The 27,278-nt window shown below is 36.8% G+C and overlaps 1 protein-coding gene across 3 annotated transcripts; it reads left to right on the forward strand.

Annotated features, from left to right (window-relative positions):
• Positions 1-3,366: 3,366 nt before the first annotated feature.
• On the forward strand, positions 3,367-27,278 carry LOC137252462 (uncharacterized). 3 transcript variants are annotated; one of them, XM_067788211.1, is made up of 2 exons: positions 3,367-3,474; positions 26,712-27,278. In XM_067788211.1, the coding sequence occupies exon 2, from the start codon at positions 26,716-26,718 to the stop codon at positions 27,103-27,105; it is 390 nt and encodes a 129-aa protein (XP_067644312.1). In that variant the 5' UTR covers positions 3,367-3,474; positions 26,712-26,715; the 3' UTR covers positions 27,106-27,278. The 3 variants fall into 3 exon arrangements, with proteins under 3 accessions (XP_067644312.1, XP_067644310.1, XP_067644311.1); XM_067788209.1 differs by lacking the exon at positions 3,367-3,474 and adding an exon at positions 16,816-16,974; XM_067788210.1 differs by lacking the exon at positions 3,367-3,474 and adding an exon at positions 16,992-17,433.

Here is a 27,278-nt window from a genome sequence, read left to right on the forward strand (position 1 = left end):
AATAATGGGTAAATTAACCTCAGCTGAAGGTACAGAAGAATGTACCGCAAGCAAAACTCCACCTCCGATTCTGTTCAAGCGGTCATTTCTGTATATTTGGTAATCATGGCAAAGAATCTCTGAATTAAATACATGAGGTTTTAGCCAAGTTTCAGTTAAAGCGATAATGTTGTAATTGCAGTTAAACGATTTCAAATACAATTCAGTTAGTTTAGTGTTTAAACCTCTAACATTTTGATAAAACAAATTTAGGACCGATTTAACATTCAGTTTTTTGATGCAATATTGTTATGTGGAAGTGTAGCAAGATTTGAAATATTAGTATTACGCCTACGCTCGAATTCCCGCACAAAAGCACCGGGCGGCCAAAAAGAATTATTTAATATAGTATCAAAATGTTGTGCGGATACATCAATCCTAAAAGACGAAATATCCCTAGGATAGTTAAAATTGAATTTTCGAACTGTCACGTATTCAAATTTAAGCTTAGCGATGATGTACGACTTTAGGTCCTCTTCTGTGGTGTCTTTATCAAATCTTGACACAAAAACAGATTTTTTAATAGGGACAACAATAAGATTGTTAGACGGCGGTTCGGATTCCGTAGAAGGGTTTTGTGGATCTTGATTATCTTTTGCAGAATATTTTTTAGGTTTTGTTAAAGAAACCTTGGATGAAGATGGCTGAGCTGGTAAGGGATTTGGAGATGCCAGATTTATTAATTCGATAGTTGGGGGTGCTGTAACTACGGGTGGAGGAACTTCAGCAACAGCATTGAGTGTCGGAGCACTTGAGGAGGCATTACAATTTCTATGTTGGTTTACGTTAGTTAAGTCATCCGGATATTTGAAAGACTTAAATAAGTTTTCATACCGGATGAATTTCTTGGACAGTGCGTCAATTTCGCTGCCAATTTCAGAGAACCCATCACGAGCCTGTTTGAAAACTTTGAAAAGATCAATCTCAGTTGGTCTACATTTCAAACAAGCCCAACGAACTCCCTTATCACTATCGTAGAGAGCGTCAACCACTCTTGCTGACAAACCGGCACATTTCATATGGGCGAGCCTGTCGCAAAGCCAGCATGACACGAAGGGATGGGAATCACTTTTTATCAAGCAGTTCGCATATAGGCAAGACATTTTAATAAAAATTAAGAGACAGAAAAAAGAAATTAATAAAATAGTGAGAGTAAGTTGATTAATTGAAAAATAGCACAGCGGGTTATATAGAAAAAATAAAAAATAAAACAGTTTGGATGCACTGTATGAGCAGTTTGAGATGCACTGTGATAACACTGAACAAACCGCGCAAACAGCTGTGACACTAAGAAAGAGAAATGAAGTGTGCGCGCAAAATCAAAAATAAAAACAATTACACTATTAAAACTGATGCCTATCAACAGCAACAACACAATGCAATGCAGAAAACACTCGGCAAATCAATTGTATGTAAATAAGTGTGTGTATATGCAAATTAATGAAAAATTAGTTTTTATATTAAATATTTAACTAAAACAACTGAAATTAATTGAATTTCTTTAATTAGCACACTCAATGAATTCACTTCACTACTTATGTCAACAATAAAACTATCTTTAACAATATTAAACAATTTGTTTATCAAAAAAGACAAGAGCACAGATACAAAACAAACTATACAGCTTGACGTTTGCAAGGACACATTCCTGCGATGATTAGTGCTGCGTCGTCAGAGACAGTTTTAAAGGCGCTACAGACGCATAGCGCACACAGGCGGTAGGTTGACTTTACCCAGCGGAAGTATGATTTATACTCCGTAGCCTGATGCCAAACAGGAGCCCCGTAAAGTATTTGGCTTTTTACAATGCTAGCAAGAAGTTGGCGCCGTCGTTATTTTGGTCCTCTTGTATTTATCATTATCCCAGATAATGCTGCGACGGTTTTTGCTACCTTTTCATTGGCATACGCTAAGTGGGTTTTGAATTACAACCTCCTGTCTACCACAACCCCCAAGTATTTTATTGCAGGCAGCGTGTCGATGTCATGGCGGCCAATTCTTATAGTGACCTGACCCACCCTCTTCCTACTTGATATGAGTACAGCCTCTGTTTTTTGTTCCGCCAGCTGCAGTACATTTTCCGTAAGCCACGATTGAACAATCGCTATGTTTTCAATCGATTTGGCACATATTTCGCCTAGGTGCTTGGCCGTGATTACTAATGCGATATCGTCCACGAAGCCGATAATGAAATTATGTTTTGCGTTATAAAACCAATCCACTTACCAAACTTCATTAGCTTAGCGGTATTCGTTTTTGAATTATCTAATTTTACCATTTTTCAAATTTTTCGATATCGAAAAAGTGGGCGTAATTATCGACCGATTTCGCTCATTTTCAGTACTAATCTATTCTGGGCCCAGATAAGCCAAACGTATACCGTATTTGGTGAAGATATCTCAATACTTGCACAAGTTATCGTGTTAACGGATGGACGGGCATGGCTTAATCAAATCTTTTTTCGATATTGAAGATTTATAGATAAGAAAGTCAATATCTATCTCGATTCCTTTATATATGTACAACCAACCGTTATCCAATCAAAGTTATAATGCCCTTTGTACAAGTACAGCTGGGTATAGAATCAAAATGTATAATGCACATAATTGACAAAACAGTTAGATATTTACATATACATATGTTTATATACATGTAGGTGTCCACAAATGCACGCAATCAATTGAATTGCTCTATTGCGTGCAATGCATTGCACGAGCGCACATTTCAAACGGCATTCCGAGTTGTCAATGTCAAACATGCGACGTCCAATGTCATTGCTAGAACTACTAAAATTCACGATGTTTTTTGTTTTTTAGTGAAACACACATGAACACAAATACGAGCCTACGTACATATGTATGTGTGTATTTGCACGCTGCACTTGGCTATTGCAATATAACTCAAAGCTACCATGCATTATACATATATCTATGTATGTACGTATGTATGTATGTGCACGTGCAAGAGTGATTTTGAGTACGTTAGTCAGCTTTGTTCTACAAAAACAAAAAACAAAGAAATGTTTGTATAATATACAAATAAGGATACTAACGCAAAGTGCAAATGCAGTTTGTGTGAATGTGCAAAAAGCGACTATGAACTTCAAAAGTTACCCTTCTACATAGCAATGAAGCAATCACTTGACCCTGACCTTTAGCTGAATAATGCATGCGTGTATGTACATATATGTACATAAATACCTTGGTATGTATGTATGTTGGCAACCGGTTTGAATGTATTATATTGGTATTGCAATTAAGAATGCATGTGTGACTTGAAAATTTAAAGGCGGAAGCCATTGCGTATGAGTAACCAATTTGGAAGTATAAAAAGACGTGGAGTACGATGTGTAAACATACTGGTGTACATTTAAAGAACAAATGCTTTTAAACTATCTAGAGCTCATCCAAGGGGTGGAGATTAACCACAGCAGAGGTAAATTTGTCAGAAACAAATTATTTCATGGTTTTTGAGAAGTGTTTCATCGGCTTCTTATCGATTGCAACTGGTACCGACACGTGTTGGTTTTATTTGTTTTTTTTGGTCAGCTTATTATCGAAGCGAAATTATCGCCGAGCTAAATGTTTAATATCCGCTTGTTATCGACCATTCATCGGTTTCTTATTGTTTTCTCATCGGCATGTTATCGATGGGTTACAAGTGTCCTGGAATAAAAAGAAGCATTGGAGCCCAGATCATACATCTGTACTATCATAAAGGGATAGAATGTAACGAAAAAGCCGATAAGTCAGCAAAGGAAGGAGCAGTACTCAATTATTCGACGGTTAACGCAGCAATCCGTTTGGGATAAATGAAAAAGAGTCATGGTTGGTATATGATGCAGTAAATTCGACGACGCTAGACTCACAATTTGGTGACATTTGTAAAGAGAAAAGACTTAAGGCTCATGATGGGCATACTAACAAAGTGCAAGCTGCAGGAGAAAGCGGTTCCAGAAAACTTCAAGTAATTTCCAAAAGGACAAACACAAGTCCGAGCACCTAATTGCGGGTTTTCAGTTTGGTCGTTAAACAAATTCGGTAACGCTATGGACACATTCAGTCTATGATGTTTAAACCGGCCAGTTCGACCTAAGCTAGCTAAATAGCAATGCTCGACATAATAAACAGTAAACGGGCAAATGAAAAGTAAACGACGAAATTGATTGTATGTAGCTGTATAAAAATTTTTAAAAAATTTCCTTAAACAATTTTTTAATAAAAACTGATGTTAAGTATCTTGGTTCAAAAAGTTCTATAACCCTTAGGTCTCTGGGAAACAGGAACCTGAGCTCTCTGATGACAGGACTATGATATGATACTTCCATACCCCCAGCGGGATAAGAAACTTAGAATATTTGCGCGTTGGGCATGCCTATATTAAGAGAGTTGTGTAGATTCGAGGGGTGAAAAAACTCGTTCTCGAGGCAGTTGGGCTATTACCAGAAGGTGCCAGTACGGCAGCGCAAGTGACTAATATTCGGCAACGGACTGCTCACATCTGCAAAACTTCCCCAAAAAAGAACAACAACAACAACAACAACATGATATGATAGGCAAGCCGATTTTCTGTTTCTTCATCAGACATTTCTTCCCAGGTCAATAGAGTGGAGGCCATGCAGGGTCGAATAAGCATGGCACTTAGTGGATAGTCAACAAGCTCCGTGATGGAGCGGCAAGTAAACCTAAATGCAGAAAAAAAGTGGAGTGAAATACGAAGCAGAGAGAGAGAAATAAAGCCCTCTCGCCGTACCATGCAGCACGAAAAAAATTCCAATACTTAGGAGCCGTATTCGAACCAAAAGATCTGGAAAGTGAGCGCTTGGTACACTTCCAACTTTTGATTCGGCTGTGTGGTACAATGCTATACAGATAATAGCGTGCGACAACATCGCGAGCTTACGGTGGCTAGAGGAATTTGTTCCAACCCCCCAAAGGCAAAGTCAAGAGTCAAAGTGTGGATAATATGCATCCTCGGACATGCTGCACTTTTGCAGAGTCAGAATGCGAATATACCGACACAGGATTGGAAGATTCTTAGTTTATCTCAGCCTGCGGACGGGGGTCAGCACTACATCTTTATTCGTGGGGTACTGGCAAACATTATCTGCAACTCAGTAAAATAAGTTCCAACATAACAATCCTAACACGCTTTAAGCGAGATCTAAATGGTCAACGAGGCGATACACGCTATACTCTTGGTTGCAAAGTAATATAAGGCGGCTGCAAGGTCTTCAGTATACTGTGTTGATACGGAAATTAAGAGAGCCTTTAAGCTGCAAAATCACTCTACTGTTTCTCAGGCGGAAGTAGCAGCAGCGACCAAAAGTAGTAGAAGCACTGCTAGAAAATGGCTTAAGCCGCAGCCGCGTCAATTTTTACATCGATAGCCAAGCAGCCATTAAGGCAACTATATCGTATAGCACAACATCTAAAAGAGTGTTAGAGTGTCAGCAATTCCTGTGAAGAATGGAAATAGGGCGAAGCACATACCTATATTGGGCCCCAGGACATATAAGTAGTGATGGAAATGAAAAAGCGGGTGTGCTAGCTAAAAAAGGCGCATCCCTCGAAGCTTGCACCGTAGACGTACCAAGAAGATTTGGCGAAATTAATATAAAGCGAGAGTTTCTCAGGATTGACTAAGCGGGAAAAGCGTGGACCAAATCGTGAGGCTGGAAAGTGTCGAAGATCATGTGAAGGTCTTGCAACCTTAGACTAACAAAGTTACTCTTATCATCAAAAAGAGATGTCTCTAGGCTCATGATGGATATTCTGCCGGGCCAATAATTCTAGTCTGTGATAGTAGATGTAGAAAGTGCGGTTTGGAGGAGAAAATTATACAGCACGTTTTGCGCTCGTGTCCCGTGCTCGCCACGCTCTATTTAGCTGACAAAGTCGGAGATTGCAAATGTACACAAGTATACATTAATAAATATTTTCTAAAAAATTTTGGTTTAGTTACAAAGTTCACAAAGTTCAAAATAATTTACTTTCTGCTTACAAACAATTACGGCCCCTCCAACTAAACAACAACAAAAATTTAAAACTTTAAAATTAATAAAGACATTAAAGCAAATGGTAAAAAGTGCGCATGCGTTCGTTCCGTTATTCTGATATTATTACCATAAAGTTCATGGCTAATCAAATATCAACAATTATAATAAGTAGTTTAAGTAGTTGCTTGCTAGAAATATTTATATATGTATATGTATAGATTTCTATGCATGTGAATATGAAGCAACAAAATCTCTCGCGAAGTGTTTGTAAAATGTTAAGCTCATTAAAGCTTCCGCTTACCATTCATTGCGCTCTGAGCAAATAAATATGCATGCCTTTGTGTATGTATGTATGTTTGCAATGAGAGATATACATATAACGGGTTTGAGCTGATATTATTTTACTACGATTTTGCTTTGTGATATTTTTATACTCAGCGTGCTTTGCGCACAGAGTATATTAACTTTGATTGGATAACGGTTGGTTGTACAGGTATAAAGGAATCGAGATAGATATAGACTTCCATATATCAAAATCATCAGTGTAGAAAAAAAATTTGATTGAGCCATGTCCGTCCGTCCGTCCATCTGTCCGTTAAAACGATAACTTGAGTTAATATTGAGATATCTTCACCAAATTTGGTACACGAGCTTATCTGGACCCAGAATAGATTGGTATTGAAAATGAGCGAAATCGGATGATAACCACGCCCACATTTAAAATATATATAACATTTTGGAAAACAAAAAACCTGATTATTTAATAAATAATACACCTAGAATGTTGAAATTTGACGTGTGGACTGATATTGAGACTATTGATAAAAATTTGAAATTTTTTTAAAATGGGCGGTGCCACGCCCATTAATCATAAATCAAAAATCGTTAAACCTGTCGTAACAAAATTCGGCGGAGAGGTTGCCTTTACTATAAGGAATGCGTTGAAGAAAAATTAACGAAATCGGTTAAGGACCACGCCCACTTTTATATAAAAGATTTTTAAAAGGGTCGTGGACGAATAAAAAAAGCTATATCTTTACAAAAAAGAGCTTTATATCAATGGTATTTCATTTCCAAAGTGGTTTTATAACAATAAATAGGAAAAAATTCAAATTTAACAAAAAGGGGAATGGCCCCGCCCCTTTTATGACTAAGCAATTTTCTATGTTTATGGAGCCATAACAAGAAGAAAAATTAATGGATCGTAATAAAATTGGGTACAGAGATTTTCCCTATAGCAGGAAATATTTCTAGAAAAAAGGGACGAGTTTGGTTAAAAACCACGGCAACTTAGATATAAAACAAGTTTAAAAGGGTCGTAGATTAGAATAGTAAGCTATAACTTAGCAAAAAATAATTTTGAATCAATGATATTTCACTTATCAAGTTTAATTGTAAGAGCAAAAGCAAAAAGAAGCAAAAGTAATTTATGTGAAATGAAATGTGCAACTGAAGCTCACGCTGAGTATATAATGTTCGGTTACACGCGAACTTAGGCACCTTTACTTTGTTAAAACTATTTCACTCTACGCTGATGCAGCGCATATACCACCGTCAGAAGTGACCAACTCATTTCGGGTCAATAAGAATACATAATTATGTTGGTAGGTTCAAGGCTGTACACAGATGACAATGTCAAAACACACCGGTTAATGTGAATCAAATTATACAAATGCAGGTAAATTTGCTAGTGTTTGCTTGTTTGTTGAGTTTCGTGGAAGGAGGAAATGCATCGAGTGTAGGACTTCATTCTTCTTCCAATTCAAACGCAACCTCCCACGGCCCGCGCGATTTCTGGTATCAGGGACCGCTTTTAGAATCACTTCGGTTACTCTGACTGTGCTGTGATGTGAAGTATGTGCCTTACATATGTGCTGACCGGGGATAGGTCGCCAAGTATCTCTTCTACCCTGCTTCGCTGTTCGGCGTACAGTTGTTGCGTACATCATCTAATTTTCTACAGTGCAGGCAGTACGGGGTTTCAACCTTGCCGATTTAGTGAAGATATTTGTGGAAATAATCATGCCGGTTAGAAATTGAGTCATTTAAAAATCGACAACTTCTTGTGATCGCTTCAACCATGGGTTTAGTTCGGGAATTAGTTGCCTGCTCCATTTTTTTATAGTGCTGCTCTATGCGACGCTGTCTCGGATTTCTTGGCTGGGTGTATCACTTTTGTTGAAGCATATATTGTGTAATATCTCCACCAGAAACCATGCTGTTGGCGAGACAGTCTTCCACCGTCCTCCATTGATCTCTTCAGGCGTTACATCAGGAGGCTCTCCATCAATTTACAGCCTAGAAGGTTTAATGTGTTCATATTAAATCACTGCCGAAATGGTCGGACTTTTACCTTAAAGGTGCTTGTTACCGGGATGTACCGAATCTATATCTGGCAAAGGACCATTAGCATCAATATCACTCCCCAAAATCTTCGAGCAGTGTATTTTTCGCTGCAACAACAGCAACTACAAGGCGATAAATTTTCAAAGAAAAGCTTTACATGGCAAAAATACAGTGTTTTCCAAACATCCTCTAAAGTATTTTGATGCTGCCTCTCCTGACTATTTAGTCTGTTAGGCCTCCACACCACGGCGACCGCTATAATAAATCACATATTACTAAAATTTCATTTGAGAATTTCAATATTTCGTAGTTTTTAAAGCATGGCGAAGCCTACTTCCTGGCAATTTCACGAAAATTATTGATCGGGAATCAAAAGCGGTTAAAGTTGCCTTCACTTAGTAAATAGACAAATTACCCTTGTCATAGGGATTGTGTCTGAGACTTGTACACAAGGGTATTAATTTATTAACGGTAGTACACAATGGCATATAGTGATCGGGATAGATATTGTGGCGCATAATGGCAGTTTCGATAAGTCACTATGCTGCTAGTAAATATATGCAGAAAAACAGCGAACTAAGCAGCCACACATGCATGTAAACAGCAAATTTAAGAGCGAAGAAGAAAGAGAAAACTAACACACATACACACGCATATACTCAGCCATATACACACATATGCATATAAGGTAATAGTGAGAGGTCATAAGATCTCAGACGTTATTACAAATACATGTATACAACAGCTAAAAGTGAAGAAGTTCTTACTCACACATATACACGCATATAACAAGAAGACAGACGTGAATATGAGCACAGAAATGAGAAATATATAAGCAGCTGTTCGAGAAGGTTGTTCGTGAAAAGTCTAAACCCTAGGAGAAGTATGCGAACGAAGCAACAGAGAGTATAAAATCAGCACAAGCTGAAGAGGAATTAGTCAGCTTGATTTTAACACGTTACCAGTGAAGTACGCGAGCAATATAGTTGTGAAGTAATGAAGAAAGCAGTAAACTGCTCTTCATTCATTTTAAATAAACCGAAAAGGAACAAAAACTACAAACTGTAGTTTTCTGCTTGATAGAGGTTATTTATTCGTAATTCCTGGGAAATTCTCTATTAGATAAATGTAGAAACGCTTTCATGAAATTATTGATGCTTGCCAGGCTTTTTCGGCAGATGTCCCATAGTGAGTCGACGATATTTACGTATGAGCAAAATTAACCAAGTTATTATTAAATATTTACAAAAGCATTGCATTTTTTGTTTTCGCTTAATGTTATGTCAATCTTTTAGAATCGAGGAGATAGTTGATCTTGATCCATTTATTTTTTTAGCAAATCAACTAAGCTTAGATACGATAATAAGTAATTGCAGTAATTAAAGAGTAGTTGTGTTTTTGCAATTTAATGACGATTTTTCAGATAAGCCAAACACTTGAAGGTATACTCTATGTAGCTACATAAAAACTAGTTGTTGTTTATTATATTGAATAATTACAGGTATTTTTATACCCAGCTGTACTCGCACGCAGGTTTACACTGATCAGCTAGCAGACGGTGACGGCATTAAGGAATCGATAAGGATATTGAGTTCCATAAACACAATTTCAATATAAAAAGAGAAAAATCTATGAAATTCGGACTTCTGACACAAGCTATATTACGATAGTTGTTGACTTCCTTTTAGTATAATTTAATCTTCGAGAAGGGAATGGGAGCAGGGTTGGGACAGTGGTGGAGACATTTCGGTCTAAGCATTCGGCTGGAAAACGCAAAGGGTACGAAGATGGTGCTGTACTTGAAGTGTATCAGTTGCATCGACTATTCGATTCTTGAAGTGTCTTCCAGGCGGAGGATTGTGTCACAGAGAGAACGAGAGAGCAGCAAAACCGCTCTTTAACTCAGTCTCATAGACCAATCGAATGATCTTTTGTTAACAGCCACGTTACAGTAAAGGAATAACAATCGAACTTAATAAAAGCATATGTCGTGTGGAGGTGTCGAGCCTCGCCGGGATTCAAAGAGCATTTCAATGTCTCCCTTGGTTGGGTAAATTGTGCAAATTTTTAGGGACTGTATTTGGTAATGAGACGGCCTGGAAAGGTTCCGACAAACACATAAAGTATGGGTCTCCAAAAATTGGAAGTGGTTGCCCTTTCACCAACGCAATGGGAGCACACTTGTGCTATGGAATGCAGACTCCTGACATAAACGAAGTGGAAAGTTCACTATGACCGCCATTGGGGAAAAAACTATTAGAGCAATGAGCTAGCTAGGGAGCAACCGTCATGACGGTGAGGTTCCAAGACGACCTTGCTTCTCAAACTAAATAAATTTGAAGTGAGGCAGGCCTCATATTCATCACTTTATTTTGCTGGTGCCAAGGACTGCAGAAAAGATGACGCACATATTAGGGCCCACTATTTTTTGATAGACTGACATAAGTAATAAGGCTGGCCTTTCGCTCACATTTAACTTCGTATTGGAAAGCAAGCGGTTTGTTGAATACTAATTAGAAACTACCTGGTTGTACAAATGTGCTCCACCCGGTTGGTTGGTTGGTTGCTGTGCCGTCCGGAGAAGAAGATCTCAGCGCAAGTAGCGCACGGGGCACCATTTTGATGTACATTTCTCCTGGAACCAATTGATACTGTTTAAGTATGGTAAATCGGTACGGCGTTCCAACCATATGGTGCGGAGAGTGAAAGATTTCTGTCATTGATCTATTTAATAGGTCCTCTGTTCCCCTACTATCGTAATTCGGCCATGTTTGCCTGGTTACCTTGCAGGTGTCCGAGGAGTACCACTTGGAGACAGCTAGTTCCTTGTTTGTTCCTTGCTTGTATGTTTCTGTTGATTGATGTAAGTGGATGATACATCTAAATCGCCTCCACTACTTCTAGTAGTACTCCTTTTTTGCAACTTCGTCTGCCTTCTTGTTTCCCTCCATGTTTCTGTGACCAAGTGCTCCACCCGCCACTCACCCAGGGCATTCACGATGCACAAAAATATCTGCCGGTGGAAGTGTGGGTAATTTACATACACTCCCTCTCAAGCTAATCTTACACTCTAACACATTCTTAGATGTTGTGCTATGCGAGATTATTGCCTCAATTGCTGCTTGGCTGTCATTGGAAAAATTAGTGTCGTTGGTCCGCCTGAAAAACACTACAGTAATAAGTGCTGGCACCTGATTGGAGTACTTCCGGTTGGCCGTCAAGCAAATTCTGGTAACACTATGGACACATTTAGTATATGTGGGGTCTTATTGACCCGCCAGTTCAAACAAACCTAAGTTAATCTTTATAATATAATAATTAAAAACAAGTAAGGAGGCTAAGTTCGGGTGTAAGCGAACATTACATCAGCTGAGAGCTTTGGAGACAAAAAAGGGAAAATCACCATGTAAGAAAATGAACCTGAAATGGTAACCCTGGAACGTGTTTGTATGACATGGGTATCAAATTAAAGGTATTAATGAGTATTTTAAAAGGGAGTGATCCTTAGTTCTATAGGTAGACGCCTTTTCGAGATATTGCCATAAAGGTCGACCAGGGGTCACTCTACAATGCGTTTGTATGATATGGATATCAAATTAAAGGTATTAATGACGGTTTTAAAAAGGAGTGGCCCTTAGGTTTATGTGTGAAGGCGTTTTCGAGATATGGACAACAATGTGGGCCAGGGTTACCCAGAACATCATTTGTCGGGTACCGATAATTTATTTATATATGTAATACCACGAACAGTATTCCTGCCAAGATTCCAAGGGCTTTTGATTTCGCCATGCGGACATTTTTCATTTTATTCTACTTAATATGGAAGGTGTTACACCCATTTTACAAAGTTTTTTCTAAACTTATATTTTGCGTCAATAGCCCAATCCAATTACCATGTTTCATCCCTTTTTTCATGTTTGGTATAGAATTGTGGCATTTTTTTAAATTTTTCGTAATTTTCGATATCGAAAAATTGGGCGTGATCATAGTCCGATTTCGGCCATTTTTTATACCAGGATAAAGTGAGTTCATATAAGTAGGTGAACTAAGTTAAGTAAAGATATATCGATTTTTGCTCAGGGTATCGTGTTAACGGCCGAGCGGAAGGATGGGCGGCCGGCTGTGTATAAAAACTGGGCGTAGCTTCAACCGATTTCGCCCATTTTCACAGAAAACTGTCAACGTCATAGAATCTATGCCTCTACCAAATTTCACAAGGATTGGTAAATTTTTGTTCGACTTATGGCATTAAAAGTATTCTAGACAAATTAAATGCCACGTCCAACGATTTTATTTACATCATTGTCTGATCCACGCCATAGATTGATGAGGAGTGTGATGACTAGTACCTAGGACCTACCTAATTATTTTCTAGCTTTTAGTATTATTATTACTCCATGTAAGTATTGTTTTCAATAAAACCGTTTAACTTACACATTTTTTTTTTATTATTTTATTTTCAGGTTTTTAGTCTTTATTTAATTGCGTATTATTTCTCATTCCATTTAGTTCATTTAGGGACTCATTATTACAAGGACTCTTTCCTGACAATTTGTTACAATCTAAGTCCTCAATACATAGTCCTTCCAAATACCTTACCAGACTCTGCGCCACGTAAGCTTGCCCCTCTTCGAACTCCAACATATTTTGATGTCCTTCTAACGGACTGTATGTAATATTTGTTCCAAATATGAGCCAAATCGGTCATCATAGGGCGCTTTCTATTCATGTATGTGTTATGTGTTCCAAATATGAACCAAATCGGACCACAAATACGTTTTTTTTAAATATTTCGATCCATGCGCCACCTATCGGAGTTTTTTCTTATTATTGCATTGTCATCGGGTTCTGAACTATATTCCAAGTTTCAAGCTTGTAGCTTATCGGGAAGTTACTTAAATTTCAATTACAAAATTCGTGCCGGCCAGCCAGTCAAGTCAATGACAGAAAATAAATTTTCCAAAACAAAGGGGGTTGATCAATTACTCCATTAATCCATTTTAAAATTAATATTCATAAAAACTACTTCTTTGTTAAACCGCAGCTGGGTATACAATTTTTGATTTCACTCAGACTTTCTTTCATTTTTCTTTCAATTGATTGTTAATTTGTGTGTGATCACCTAACAGCAGTTAAAAATGTATATAACCTGACATCACGATAATGAATGAACTATATACCGATGCCTGTGGTTGATCATCAGGGTAATCTACGCTGCTGATTTCAAAACCATCCTATATATATCAGAATAATTTTGAAGAACGCTGCATCTTATTTAGTCAGGCATGTGCTAAGAAAGCTTTGTGGAAGCTTTTGTTGCTATTCCGTTTTTAGCCGTCAACTATAAAATTATATTTAAGAACATTTTCAAGTTCAACAAAACCTCACCTGAAGCACAACCACTTATTTTATTACTTCTCGTTTATTCGCTATTATTACAACAACAAAAACACCAAAATGCATCCTTATTAGGCACTACGTTCACTTTTCTGGGTCGTCGGCGTCATCGTCATCCGCTAACTACAAATCCGTGCACTCATTAAGCAAAAAAAAAATTATTCAGAATTTGACTTCTCAGTTCCCCTATTCGCTTAATGGCCATACACAGGGCCAGATTAACCCTTAACGGAGCCCTAGGCAACCATCAATTTGAGGGCCCTTTTTTCACGTCCGTTCCCTTCTTTTATCGATTAAAAAATACAAACCTATGTCTTTCATAAAAATTTTATTGTCACAATGTAATAATATCAATAAAATTACTACCTACATTTTAAACATGTCATTTTCAATATTTGTTTTCGGTAAATTCATCAATTATATCATGAATATTGACTTTGTTCAATAAATCTGACTCAATTCAAAGTATACCTAACATATGGAGTCGCTCTTGCCGCGTTGTAGCTCTTTCAGCAGCTTTGATTCTTTTTAACTGCGAGAAGGATCCTTCGGCAGAACAATTTGTGATCATTAATATTAAAAAAATCCGAAGAGCTATTTCTGTGTTAGGAAATACATCAGCTAATTGATCTTCAATTAGAATCTTATACAAATGACTACGAGTTTTTGGTGCATCAGTGTATCTGGAGTTCACGTAACTTAGGAATTGTTTCATTTCAATGAATTCTTCCAAATCTCTAGAATAAAAACGAACTAAGCTATTTATAGCTTCGTGAAGGTCTCCATCACTTAGAGACAAATTGATGAGAAATGCAAATCTCTCTGAAACTTCCATATACACTTTCGCACGTCGTTTGTTTTCACTGTGAAGATTTTCGATGATTTCGAGGAAAACTTTTGTCCTAAAATCATTGCGAGGTGAAAATTCTACTTCTGGAGCATTTCCGTCATTAGGTTGGCTTTTCTACGACCAGTACGTTTTACGATTTCTGTATAACCTACACCAAGTAATAATTGCTCAGTTTTTTCCTCAGTAATCAGTTTGATTTAACTATGCTTTTATGAAGTACGTGATATTGATGTATAATTGTACTAGTCCCAAAGTAGACTAAATAAAGACCATATTACAATACTGAATATTGGAGTTATTTATTCGACAGTTCAGCGATACGAACGTCAGCAGAACGTCAGCAGAAGGTGCAAAATGTACCAGAGATGCCATTATGAAATTCCTATGTAAAATCACCCCCTGATTTCGAAAATCAAGGTTATTTTTAATTCTATGGTAACGTTTTTGAGATATTTACGAATAACGGTTTTTTTCAAAAAAAAAATTGGGTCCACTTAATCATATATATCTCAAGAACGAATTGAGCAATTCGAAAACGGTTTGAAGCTTTTAAAAGGTAATACAACTGCATACACCACTTTTTGCTAGGCCCTGCAGATTTGTTTATTTCTCTCTAAGATCTGTTTTATTACAAAAAAAATAAGCTTTCATTCAACAAAACCGATGGACTAATACAAAAGTTATAAGCATTCATGTAAATATTCCCATTTAATACTTAAGTACCCTACTGGTACATATATATTAGTATTCGTATAGCAGTTAGTTAGCGAATATCAACACATATGTACCAGGGTACTTAAGTAATAAATAGATATATTTACTTTAATGCTTATAACTTTTGTATTAGTCCATCGATTTTGTTGAATGTAAGCTTATTTTTTTTTGTAATAGAACAGATCTTAGAGAGAAAGAAACAAATCTGGAAAAAAATAAAAATTTTCGAGATCCTTCTTCGCAAAATACAAATTTTCTTATATTTTTACCAAAAAATGGAAAAATCCGTAATGATTGTTCGTTATCTTTGAATCTGCCTTTTAAAAGCTTCAAACCGTTTTGGAATTGCTCAGTTCGTTATTGAGATCTATATGATTAAGTGGACCGATTTTTTTTTTTTTTTTGTGTGAAAAAAACCGTTATTCGTAAATATCTCAAAAACGTTACCATAGAATTAAAAACAACCTTGATTTTCGAAATCAGGGGGTAATTTTACATAGGAATTTCATAATGGCGTCTCTGGAGCAGAAAACAAATTGGAATTTGTGATCCAGTGGTATCAGGAAAACCCCAAATTCGTTGCAATACATTCACTTATTTGTCGTCCATCATTAACCACTCACTCTTTCATCATTCTAGTTGAAATTTCCGCCTGAAAGCTTCTACTGTTCCAAAAATTAACGAAATTTCTTAAAATAAAAACAACCAGTGTACATTTTGAGATAATTCTTTTTTATTATTCAATATACTCTCCTTTCACTTCGATACACGTTTTTGCACGCTCATACAATTTGTCAAATGAGCCGGAAGTGTTCTTTTTAGGAACCTGGTCTAGTTCGTCGGTCGTCGCCTTTTGAGTGCGGTCAATTGAGTTTTATTTATTTGAGTAAAATTTATTTTCAGTTCTGATTATATTTTTCTTTCACTCTCTAGAATTTTATGTTTGCAAGAAAATTTTAGAAGTCTTTTTCATTTTTCGGGGGCCCCCGATTTTAGGGGGCAACTGCCTATTCTGCCTACTTGTTAATTCGGCCCTGGCCATAAAGTTAAACTGCTTTAAGGTGATTGACTTTTGCCGCCGCTATTACTATTAATATTATTATTCACCTCTGTACTGTGTTAGTAAATATGTGGGTTTTGTTTTGTTGCTACTGCTGTTTATTGCTATCTATGTACTGCCTGTTTTTTCATTGACTGTTGCACATGCGCACATGCGCATTTGACTTTATGTTAAATTTTATTGTATTTTGAACTTTTATGTTAGATTTTTTTTTCGTTTTTTGTATTTATAACTTGTGCTGTTCTTGGTGCTGAAATAAAAGCGTTTTTGCTCATTCTATTTAGTATTTTTCTTAACAATTTTACATTTTTATTTCAAGTTCGTGTTTTTTGTTGTTGTTTACATTAGCCTACTCATAACCGTTGCCAATTTGTACAACAAAATCACGTATTCAACATAAAAGATCGTTTCGTTGTTATTCTAAAATCAGTTGCATTTGAAACGTCGGTTGTCTTGTACACATTTTCGTATTATTTATTTGTTACTAAGAGTGGGCGTGTGAACGGCCTGTGATCCGCAATTTAAGCGTTAGAATTTATGTAATAACTTACGGAATTACACATAAATAATGTAAGCTTAAGTGTTGCAGCGTGAAATAATTAAAATAAATGTTTTATTTTATTATAAATTGGAAAAAGTTATAATTATGAGTGAACAGTTAACAAAAAAAAATAAGATAAATTATTAAAAAGAGAGCTTGTGTAGAAAGAAAGAGCGGGAGCCAAGTCTTTTACTATTTCGAAATTATGGCCGCTAACAGTGACGTGGTTGCCAAGGCGCAAATGCGCTGATTCTTTGTTTGATGACAGCAGATATTTCGTTTTGTCCTCATACATCATCAATACCCTTTTCGGCTTCCTTTTCCAGTTTGGAGCAGAGCTCACGGTGCGGGTGTTCAAACCGATGATATCATTGTCGTCAGCATACGCCAGTAATTGCACACTCTTATAGAACATTGTCCCAGAGCGCTTAAGTTCTGCAGCTAGTTATACAGTAGAATCGCGAAAAAGTTAACCAAAATGTCCCAAGGTTAGTTTGCTTTTCCGAAATATTAACTTTTCTAAGCAGTTTTCAAATTTGAAAAAATGCAGTAATAAACATAGTTTTTGGGATATAACACATTGAATTTATTTAAATGACTTAGTTTTAATCATTACAGAGCATAAACTTAGATATAATTTGTACAGGCTGTTTTCAAGTCCACAGAATATAAAAAAAATAAATAAATGTAAGGCGCGATAACCTCCGAAGAGATCTAAGGCCGAGCTTCTCTTCCAATTTGCGTCGTGCTCCTCTTGATTTTTCCCTACAAATTGGCCGGACGGGACCTACATGTTTTATGCCGACTCCGAACGGCATCTGCAAGGTAGATGAGTTTTCACTGAGAGCTTTTCATTGCAGAAATACAATCGGAGCGCTTGCCAGACACTGCCGAGGGGCCACCCCGCTTAGAAAAATTTTCTTCTAATTGAAAAACTTTATTTCTAATATTTTGATGTTGCTTTGCCCGGGAGTTGAACCCAGGGCATACGGTGTGATAGGCGGAGCACGCTACCATCACACCACGGTGGCCGCCGCACAGAATATACATACCTAAATATTAATTTATTCACATTGTAAATATCGACGTGCTATATGAAAAGTAACACTTTAAAATTTTTACAAAGAAATCCTATCAAAAAGATTTTGCAAGTGATAGTTTTCGTATGGTACGTCGATATGTACTTATTAATTTGTAAGAGCTGGTTTAAAGAAGCAGTCGAGACTTGTTTGTTTTTGTCTTTTGTGTAATAGCTTTTGACAAGTTTCGCCCGTATATTAATAAGATCTGATATATGATTTGTATCATTATTGTTCTCATACACTTTATCAAGGTATTGATGCATCCAATTGCTTGCGGAAAACTCACTTTCTGTTGTTGAATATCTTGCTCGATAGCTGATTCTTCGTAATTATTATCGGACATTGCAATCTTAGTCATTTTCCGTAATTTGAACGTCGTTCCAATTTTCAATGTCGTAAATTTTGTCGTCAACACCACCCACATTTGACAATAACACAGAAATAGGGGAATACCCGCACTTGTTTTTATTGCAACTTTTAAATTTAAAAAAAGCTCAGAAAAGTTAACCAATAGTTAACTTTTTAGAGCGCTACGTGGGCTCTCAAGATCGGTCAACTTAACCGAGCATTTAACTTTCTCGAGAGTTAACTTTTTCGCGATTCTACTGTATTTTTTCCAGCATCAAATTAAAAAAATCGCACAATATGGGGTTCACCCTGTCTAAAACTTCGTTTAGTTTCAAAAGGATCGGAGACTTCCTTCCTAATTCTAACTTGGCTCTCTATTATGATGATGTTGCTCAACGTCATTTTGCACAGCCATATAAATTATGAGGGGAAACCAAATTTAGACATAGTGGCATATAGGCAGCTCCTTTTCGTGATTTCGTAGGCGCCTTTAAAATCGACGGAGGGGTTAGGTTAGGTTAGGCTGAACTGGTCGGTCAATAAACACCACACATAGACTGAATGTTTCCATAGTGCTGCCAGAATTTGTTTGACGACCAAACGAAGAACCCCAATCAACTGTCAGGGCTTTAGTTATAGAATAACTCCATTCTCTAGGCAAATACTAGAAGTCTTCTAGGACCTAGCTTACTTGCTGACTCTAGATTTTGCAACTCTGCCGCCCAATTAGCTGGAGCCCTGACCTGGCGAGCATAGGACGGGAACACAGAACTTATTCAACCATTTCATCCTACAGCTCGCACTTTCAACACCTGCTGTCACTGACGAGGCCGAACTTATAAGCATGTGACGCGATCTATACGAAAAGGAAGTTTCACTTCTAAATTTATACACAATCTATTATTAGAATTATTTAAATATTTGTTGTTATTGTTGTATACATACATACATACATATATTTAAAAATTCAGACCTGCCAAAATAGAAAACTTTAATTGGACGGCTATACCACTCAATCATTTATTAAATGCCCACGTTATAACGAAGCTGGTTCAATGCAAGCTGGGATGCATTTCCAACCTCGATCCAAAATGTCATCTATTTAATAGCAAAATCATTGTTAATACCAATTTTGCCACAAATTAACAGATTTTAAGCATATACTAAAAACAAGTAAGGAAGGCTAAGTTCGGGTGTAACTGAACATTACATATTCAGTTGAGAGATTTGGAAACAAAATAAGGGAAAATCACCATGTAGGAAAATGAACCTAGGGTAACCCTGGAATGTGTTTTTATGACATGGGTATCAAATGAAAGGTGTTAATGATTACTTTAAAAGGGAGTGGGCCTTAGTTCTATAGGTGGACGCCTTTTCGAGATATCGCCATAAAGGTGGACCAGGTGTGGCTCTATAATGTGTTTCTGCGATATGGATGTCAAATTAAAGGTGTTAATGAGGTTTTTAAAAGGGAGTGGCCCTTATTTGTATATGTGAAAGCTGTTTAGAGATATCGACCAAAATGTGGAGCAGGGTGACCCAGAACATCATCTGTCGGGTATCGCTAATTTATTTATATATGTAACACCACGAACAGTATTCCTGCCATGATTCCAGAGGCTTTTGATTTCGCCCTGCAGAAATTTTCTATTTTCTTCTACTTAATATAGTAGGTGTCACACCCATTTTACAACTTTTTTTCCAAAGTTATATTTGCGTCAAAAAACCAATTCAATTACCATGTTTCATCCCTTTTTTCGTATTTGTTATAGAATTACCGCATTTTTTTCATTTTTCGAAATTTTCGATATCGAAAAATTGGGCGTGGTCATAGTCGGATTTCGCCCATTTTTAATGCCAAGATAAAGTGAGTTCAGATAAGTACGTGAACTAAGTTTAGTAAAGATATATCGATTTTTGCTCAAGTTATCATGTTAACGGCCAAACTTAAAAACTTGGCGTGGCTTCAACTGATTTCGCCCATTTTCACAGAAAACAGTTATCGTTATAAAAGCTATGCCCTTACCAAATTTCACACGGATTGATAAATTTTTGTTCGACTTATGGTGGAGCCACGCCCATTTTGAAATTTTCTTTTATTTTTGTATTTCGTTGCACTATATCATTACTGGAGTTGAATGTTGATATAATTTATATTTTATATACTGTAAAGATATTAGATTTTTTGTTAAAATTTGACCTTTAAAATTTTTGTTTTAAAAAGTGGGCGTGTTCGTCACCCGATTTTGCTCATTTTTATTTAGCACACATATAGTAATAGGAGTAACGTTCCTGCCAAATTTCATCAACGGCTGCCAAATTACAGCTTGCAAAACTTTTAAATTACCTTCTTTTAAAAGTGGGCGGTGCCACGCCCATTGTCCAAAATTTTACTAAAATTCTATTTTGCGTCATAAGGTGAACCCACTTACCAAGTTTCATCGCTTTATCCGTCTTTGGTAATGAATTATCGCACTTTTTCAGTTTTTCGAAATTTTCGATATCGAAAAAGTGGGCGTGATTATAGTGCGATTTCGTTCATTTTAAATAGCGATCTGAGATGAAGGCCCAGGAACTTACATACCTAATATCATTAAGATCCTCGAAATTCACTCAAGTTATCATGTTTACGGACGGACGGACATGGCTAAATGAATTTCATTTTTCGCCCAGATCATTTTATATATAGAAGTCTATATCTATCTCGATTACTTTATGTCGTTATGGATTGCCGTTATACGAACAAGATTAATATACTCTGTGAGCTCTGCTTAGCTTACGTATTTACAAAAATGCATATAATCCAAATGCGGTGTATGTAATTTTGTTTACACCAGTGTTACCAACTGGGCCGATACCGACTATTAATAGCAACTTCATATCTGGCTATCAACATGCGAATATCAAAGTTAAATCTACGAAAACTGCACTTTACAACCTCGCTTATATTATTGAAACATCATCGGTCGAAGGTGTTCAAAAGTGTGTTAAATAAAAAATGAATAGGATAACTTCTTGTTTTTCTGTACTTATGTCAATAGGCATAATATTTATTTAAAAGATACCGTACACACAACGGCTTATAAGATAGAATATAATAACTTTATTATAAGCCTTATGAACCAACAAAAATAAGGCTTACTTACATAAGGCCTTATTAAAAGAAACTACTTGCTGTATTAGAACCTTTTATATCAGGCTTATATACATATAGCCCACCCAAAATCAGGCTTGCATAAGCTGTTATAATAACGAGGTTGAATAAGGATTAGTTTATCATAGTATAAGCTTATTATAAGTTTTATTGCACATATATAATTACTTGGACTTATAATAAGACACCATTCGACTTCAAATTCCGTTATTCATATTCATAATAACCTATTTCAAAACTTTATTTAACCACTCATCGGCAGTGGTTCGGCCAGCCCAGAAAGTATATTCCATCAAAAAATTCATTTACCGGATATCGTTTGGAGTCGGTGTAAAACACATATACCAAAAACTTGAAAAAGAGGTTTTCAGACAGTGTGGAATGTAGAGTTTACATCTTTCATGGGTTCTTTAAAAGGGCAAAAAGTAAAGTTGGAGTAAAAATTAGTTTAAATCTTTTATTCTGTTATAGGTTAGGTTAGGTTCAAATGGCTGTCGTCCACATCGGAGCGGCACACCTAGGCCTTTATTGATCCATTGTGAAACCACACGGATTTGTTCCTGTTCTCCTAATCAAACCACTTCGTTGAGTTTGTGAAGCTAACTAAGCGTCGTGTATTGACCTCAGCTATTTCAGTTAGATCTACAAGAAACATCTTGCCCATGAAACGTTGCCTTTTCTACCGAGCGCTGGACATTCGCAAAGTAGAAGCCTAATACTTTCAGCCTATTCTTCGTTGCCGCAGCTTCTACAATAATCATTGAATGGAGCGCCAGTCCTTTCCGCATGCGGTCCAATACAAACGTGACCAGTGAGAACACCTACAACTAAGAAAAGATCCCTCTTACGGAGAGTGGGAAGCTCTCGCAATCTCTTCTCATTCCATTCCGGCCATGTGAGTTTTGCTGTGTGGCATCTATAATGATGCTTCCACCTTGCTCCGGCTCCCATCAGTAGAGCCTCCTTTATTTTGAGCTTGCAGGTGGAGAGCTGCATGCCCAACCTCTTCCAGGATGGCGAAAGTGGAAGGGATGTACCCTTTCTTGTAAGCTCATCTGCCATCTCATTACATGGTATGCCCTTATGTCCCAGAAATAGAGCTTACGATTTCTCGCGAGACTCTCGAATATCGAATTAGTCGTAAGGCTCGAGAGTTGAAAAAAAAAATATTGCGAACAAAATTATATGTATAATAACTATGTTCTGAGTTAAATGTCATTGAAGCAATATAATCAACAAAAAAGTCACAAGTCAAAAAACAAATGTATAAATACTGTCCGTACAGCGATTAAGTAAGAATGTCGAGAAGCTCGCGAGATTTACGAGTACTTCGAGACACGAAAATCTCGCGAGAAGTCGAGTTCTCGATTTCTCGGGTCTCGAAAATCTCGCTTGTGTTCGAGAAGAAATCGTAAGCTCTACCCAGAACCCATACCAGATGCAGAGTAAACTGTTCAGCCATCACGTTAACTGATCTTTGACAGCCTACTGTAGTTTCAAAATTAGTTGTGACAGAGTCAAGGGTTTTCAGTGCTGCTTGACTGTCTGAGAAAATATAAATATGCTCTGAGAGACTGCCTTCTGCCTAAGGCAGTCCGCAGCGTCTTGTATGGCCGCAAGTTCGGCCTGAAATACGCTACAGTGATCCTGAAGGCGAAACGATCTTTGTATGTCCAATCGTTCCGAATAGACACGCCCTCCGACCCTGTTATCCAGTTTAGATCCATTGGGTGTAGATCTGAATGCTGTCAGTGGGCCAATCTGGGCCATTCACCCACTGTTCCCTCTTAGGGATTAATATCTCGTATCCCTTGTTAAAGTTGCTACGTACTTTGCAGAAATCTGTCCATTCTGGTATGCAGAATCTGTCAAGAATTTCAGTATGGTTGCAATGAGACCACGTGGTCAGTTTCCTCAGCCTAATTGCTGCACATGCTGCATATTTTATTCCTACCATATCTATGCGTAGCATATTCAGTATTACATTCATAGGTTCCGTTGGCGTTGTGCGGATGGGTCCGCTTATGCATAGTAGTGCAGATCTTTGTACCTTTTGAAGAGTAAGAACCGTCGAGGATTTATTCAGGGCGGGCCACCATACCGCCACCCCATATAGCAATATTGGCCAAACTATGGCCGTGTTTATTCTGTTATGCCTTTTATGAAAAGAATTTATGAAACGCATAGAATATTGCCTTAAACTTTTAGCTTTTTTTCTTAGCCTTCAAAATTTTGTTTAGCCTTTTTTTTATTTAGCCTTTTTTATTTTTGTCAATCTAGCCTTCTTTCTGAAAAAGTTCTGGTAACACTGTTCCATATTTTACATATCGATTTCAAATGGCTGTGCAGACATAACGTGAGTTTGGGTGGGGTCGTGGTACTGTCTAGCTTTCTTTACCATATTAACCTAACGAAGACGATGCTTTGATATTTGTTTTCTCCATACGAAAAGCATATGGTTTCGGAATAAAATTTTTGAAAATAAATCCAAATTTTAAGGGACTGATTAGCTGATTAAATAAATTAATATGAGGCGTAATAACCTCCGAAGATATTTTAGGCCAAGCTTCTCTTCCAATTTGCATCGTGCTCCTTTTTTTAAATTTTTCCTACAAATTGGCGCGACGGAACCTACATGTTTGTCGCCGACTCCGAACGGCAGATGAGTTTTCACTGAGAAGGTTTTCGTGGCAGAAATACACTCGGAGTGCTTGCCAAATCACTTCCGAGGGGCGACCCCGTTTAAAAAATGTTCTTCTGATTAAAAAACTTGTTTCTAAAATTTTGATGTTGGTTTGCCCGGGGCGTAAGTCCAGGATCTTCTGTGTGGTAGGTTAAAAAGACAAGACAAGGATACTGCCTTCTGCCTTAATCAAATGCTTCTAAATTAGGCCCTGTCAATGATAACAGACGCAGGATGTACTGGTTTAAGAAGGAAACGATGGAGCACGTTTCGTGGCACAGCTATCAGACCTAGAATCCGCAAGTAGCATAGGTCCTACACTGAAAGAAAAATACTGGTAAAATCAACCGAAATACGGGTCAATTCAACCGAAATTTCTGTCAATTTTTATCCATCGCAACAAGATGTTGAATCAATTGCGCACAAATCGTTGATTCGTAATTGACCGTTTTAGTAGTCAAATGAACAAAAAAAAGTTGTTGCGACAGCCTTGTACGAAAGTACCTATGTTGCCATATACATAAATACGTAAATATGTGAATACATAAATACGCATGCTTGCTACATATACATATGTACGCACTTACTAAACGAACTGCAATTGGGCGTACATCAAATATGCTGGCACACATTAAACATTATACACTTTATTACTTTGTTTTATTAAACGCACTTTCACCAAATTTTATATTTTATAATTTATTTAATTTATAGTTTTGAACTTCGCTTTGCAAATAGAAATGAAAATAGTAGTCACAAAACTGATTCTCATGTCTTTCAGTTACAGCTCAGCTCATTCTCAATTTCTTCTCTGGCATGTAGAGTTGCCACACTTGATTGTTTCGAACAAAACTTGTTGTATAAATGTTTGACATAACATTTTAAATAGAGAACTTGTAAGTTATAGAAAAGTATAAAATCAAATCGCAGGAAGGTAATTCACCACTGGAGTAACTTTACATGTACTTCGGCAAGTTTAATTTTCGTAAGACTTTAAGTTGAAATGATTCCAAAACAATTCAAACTTTTATGTAGTCGGAAACATCAACATTAAAAATGGATTTTTTTATTATCTTATTAGTTGCGTTCGCCTGAGTGAAAATTCGTAAAAACTTGAACAAAATGTTACTAACTTTGGAAAAATCCTGTTCGTTCAAACAAAATTTTGCAACAAGAGGGCGCAATTTTGCATTTCGTTTGGAGGAGAAGTTGCAAAATTGTACTCGATAAATAGGTGTCCAAGTATCTCATACTTTTTTGCACAGTAAATTCAAAAAAGGTTTTTTCGTTTTGTATTGATAACGGAAAAACTAGTTTTTTGTTGTTTTCCCATTTTGTGTGTTTTTTCGATTTGGTGGGTTTCTTATTTTGGTGTTTTTTTTTAACAAGTGGCACCATCGTCATAAGTACAAAGTAGAGAGCGCAGTGAGAGTAAAGGCCCCATTACTGATACTTAGCATATACTTGACTTGGCTTGAGAACTGTCACTTACAGTTCTGTTAAATGAACATTGCATGTTACTGATTACTCAAAACTTAGCAACACTTAACTTGACATAGAAGTCTGTTGAATTTTGATTTTCTATGTAAGTTCTAAGTGACGTTTACATTTTGAGATGCCATTTGTTTGTTTCCATTTCATTTTGACATTTTGTCATACAAATTGACATTTATTTAAAAATAAATTTCAACGCTGATTATGATGCCACATTGTATGCGCCAAGTGGAGTATAATCGTGGCTAAGTTGCCAAGTTTACGCCAAGTCAAGTCAAGTCTATGCTAAGTATCAGTAATGGAGGCTTAAAATTCTATTTGAAATTTGCTCATGTATTGACTGTTGATCGCTGTTGAAATGACCAGTGAGATCAGTTGTGTTCACAGAAAAATCAGTTAGATTTATTAGGAATATGTCAATTTTACAGAATTTTGTTAACTTAAGAGCGACAATTTCTCTTCTGTTGAAATGACTAAACTAATTTGTTCGCTTGACAAAGAACTCGGTCGAATTAACCATAATTCGATCAATTTCACCGAATCTCCGTTAATTCAAGAACAACAGAACCGATTTGTTGATTTGACTAGCACCATTTCTTTCAGTGTAGAAATCTTCTAGTAGTTGCCAAGAAGACGGAGGGTTATTATAACAGGGGGTTTTCAGCTTGTTCGGTGAGCAAACTTCTGGTAACACTATGGACTCATACAGTCTATATGAGGTCCTCACGGACCAGTCAGTTCAACGTAATCTATAGCTGCTTCAATTTTGCAATGGCATACTCATAAGATACTTTTCAACTTTTGGAGTTTCTTTGAAAACGTTCCTGAGATGGATTTACATGGTTTTTGTTTCATATCTCTTTGAACTTTTTTCTAAAATTGACAAAAATAAATAGAATAAGAAAATTAATGATGAAATTTGTTAACAACTTTTGCTGCCATTTTCTTGTTCGCAACTGCACACAAATATAATAGTAAAACAATGTTCTTCTTTTATATTTTCAGCAACATGTTTCCTACCATCCTGCTTTGTATCTCTTTACTCGTGTTCTCTTCTAGCGCTCAGCATTACTTTCACCACCCATCCCAGATAGCATATGAGTCACTTCATTATCCGCAATACAGCTCGCCCCCTGTGGATTTTAAACCAATATCTGAACCAAATCAAGATAGTTACGCTCATCCTTCAGTTGTGGCCAATGCAGAATGGGAATCTACATTACCAGCAGAGTTATCGAAAAGTCGACGTTTCTATAGTAATCCACGTATTGCAGCTGCACTCGCTAAAGAATCACGACTGACACCATTAGAAATGCCCGTTTTGAATCGTGAAGCTGAGAAAATTGATCGAAATGAGATATACAAAATTTTCCATAATGCTGGTTGGGTGAAGCGATAATAAGTTAAATTAGGAAATTTATGTTTTTTTGTTTATTTAATGCGTTGTCGTGCTTTGCTTGAGTTGTTTTATTTGTTGTTTCTGTATTGTCAATTACACTCTTTAACTTAGTAACATAAATGTTGATATGTTTTTAGCTTTAAGTTGTTGAAATATACATATGTATGTATGTA

The sequence above is a fragment of the Eurosta solidaginis genome, chromosome 5, assembly GCF_040869045.1.
Source record: "Eurosta solidaginis isolate ZX-2024a chromosome 5, ASM4086904v1, whole genome shotgun sequence".
Lineage (NCBI taxonomy): Eukaryota > Metazoa > Arthropoda > Insecta > Diptera > Tephritidae > Eurosta > Eurosta solidaginis.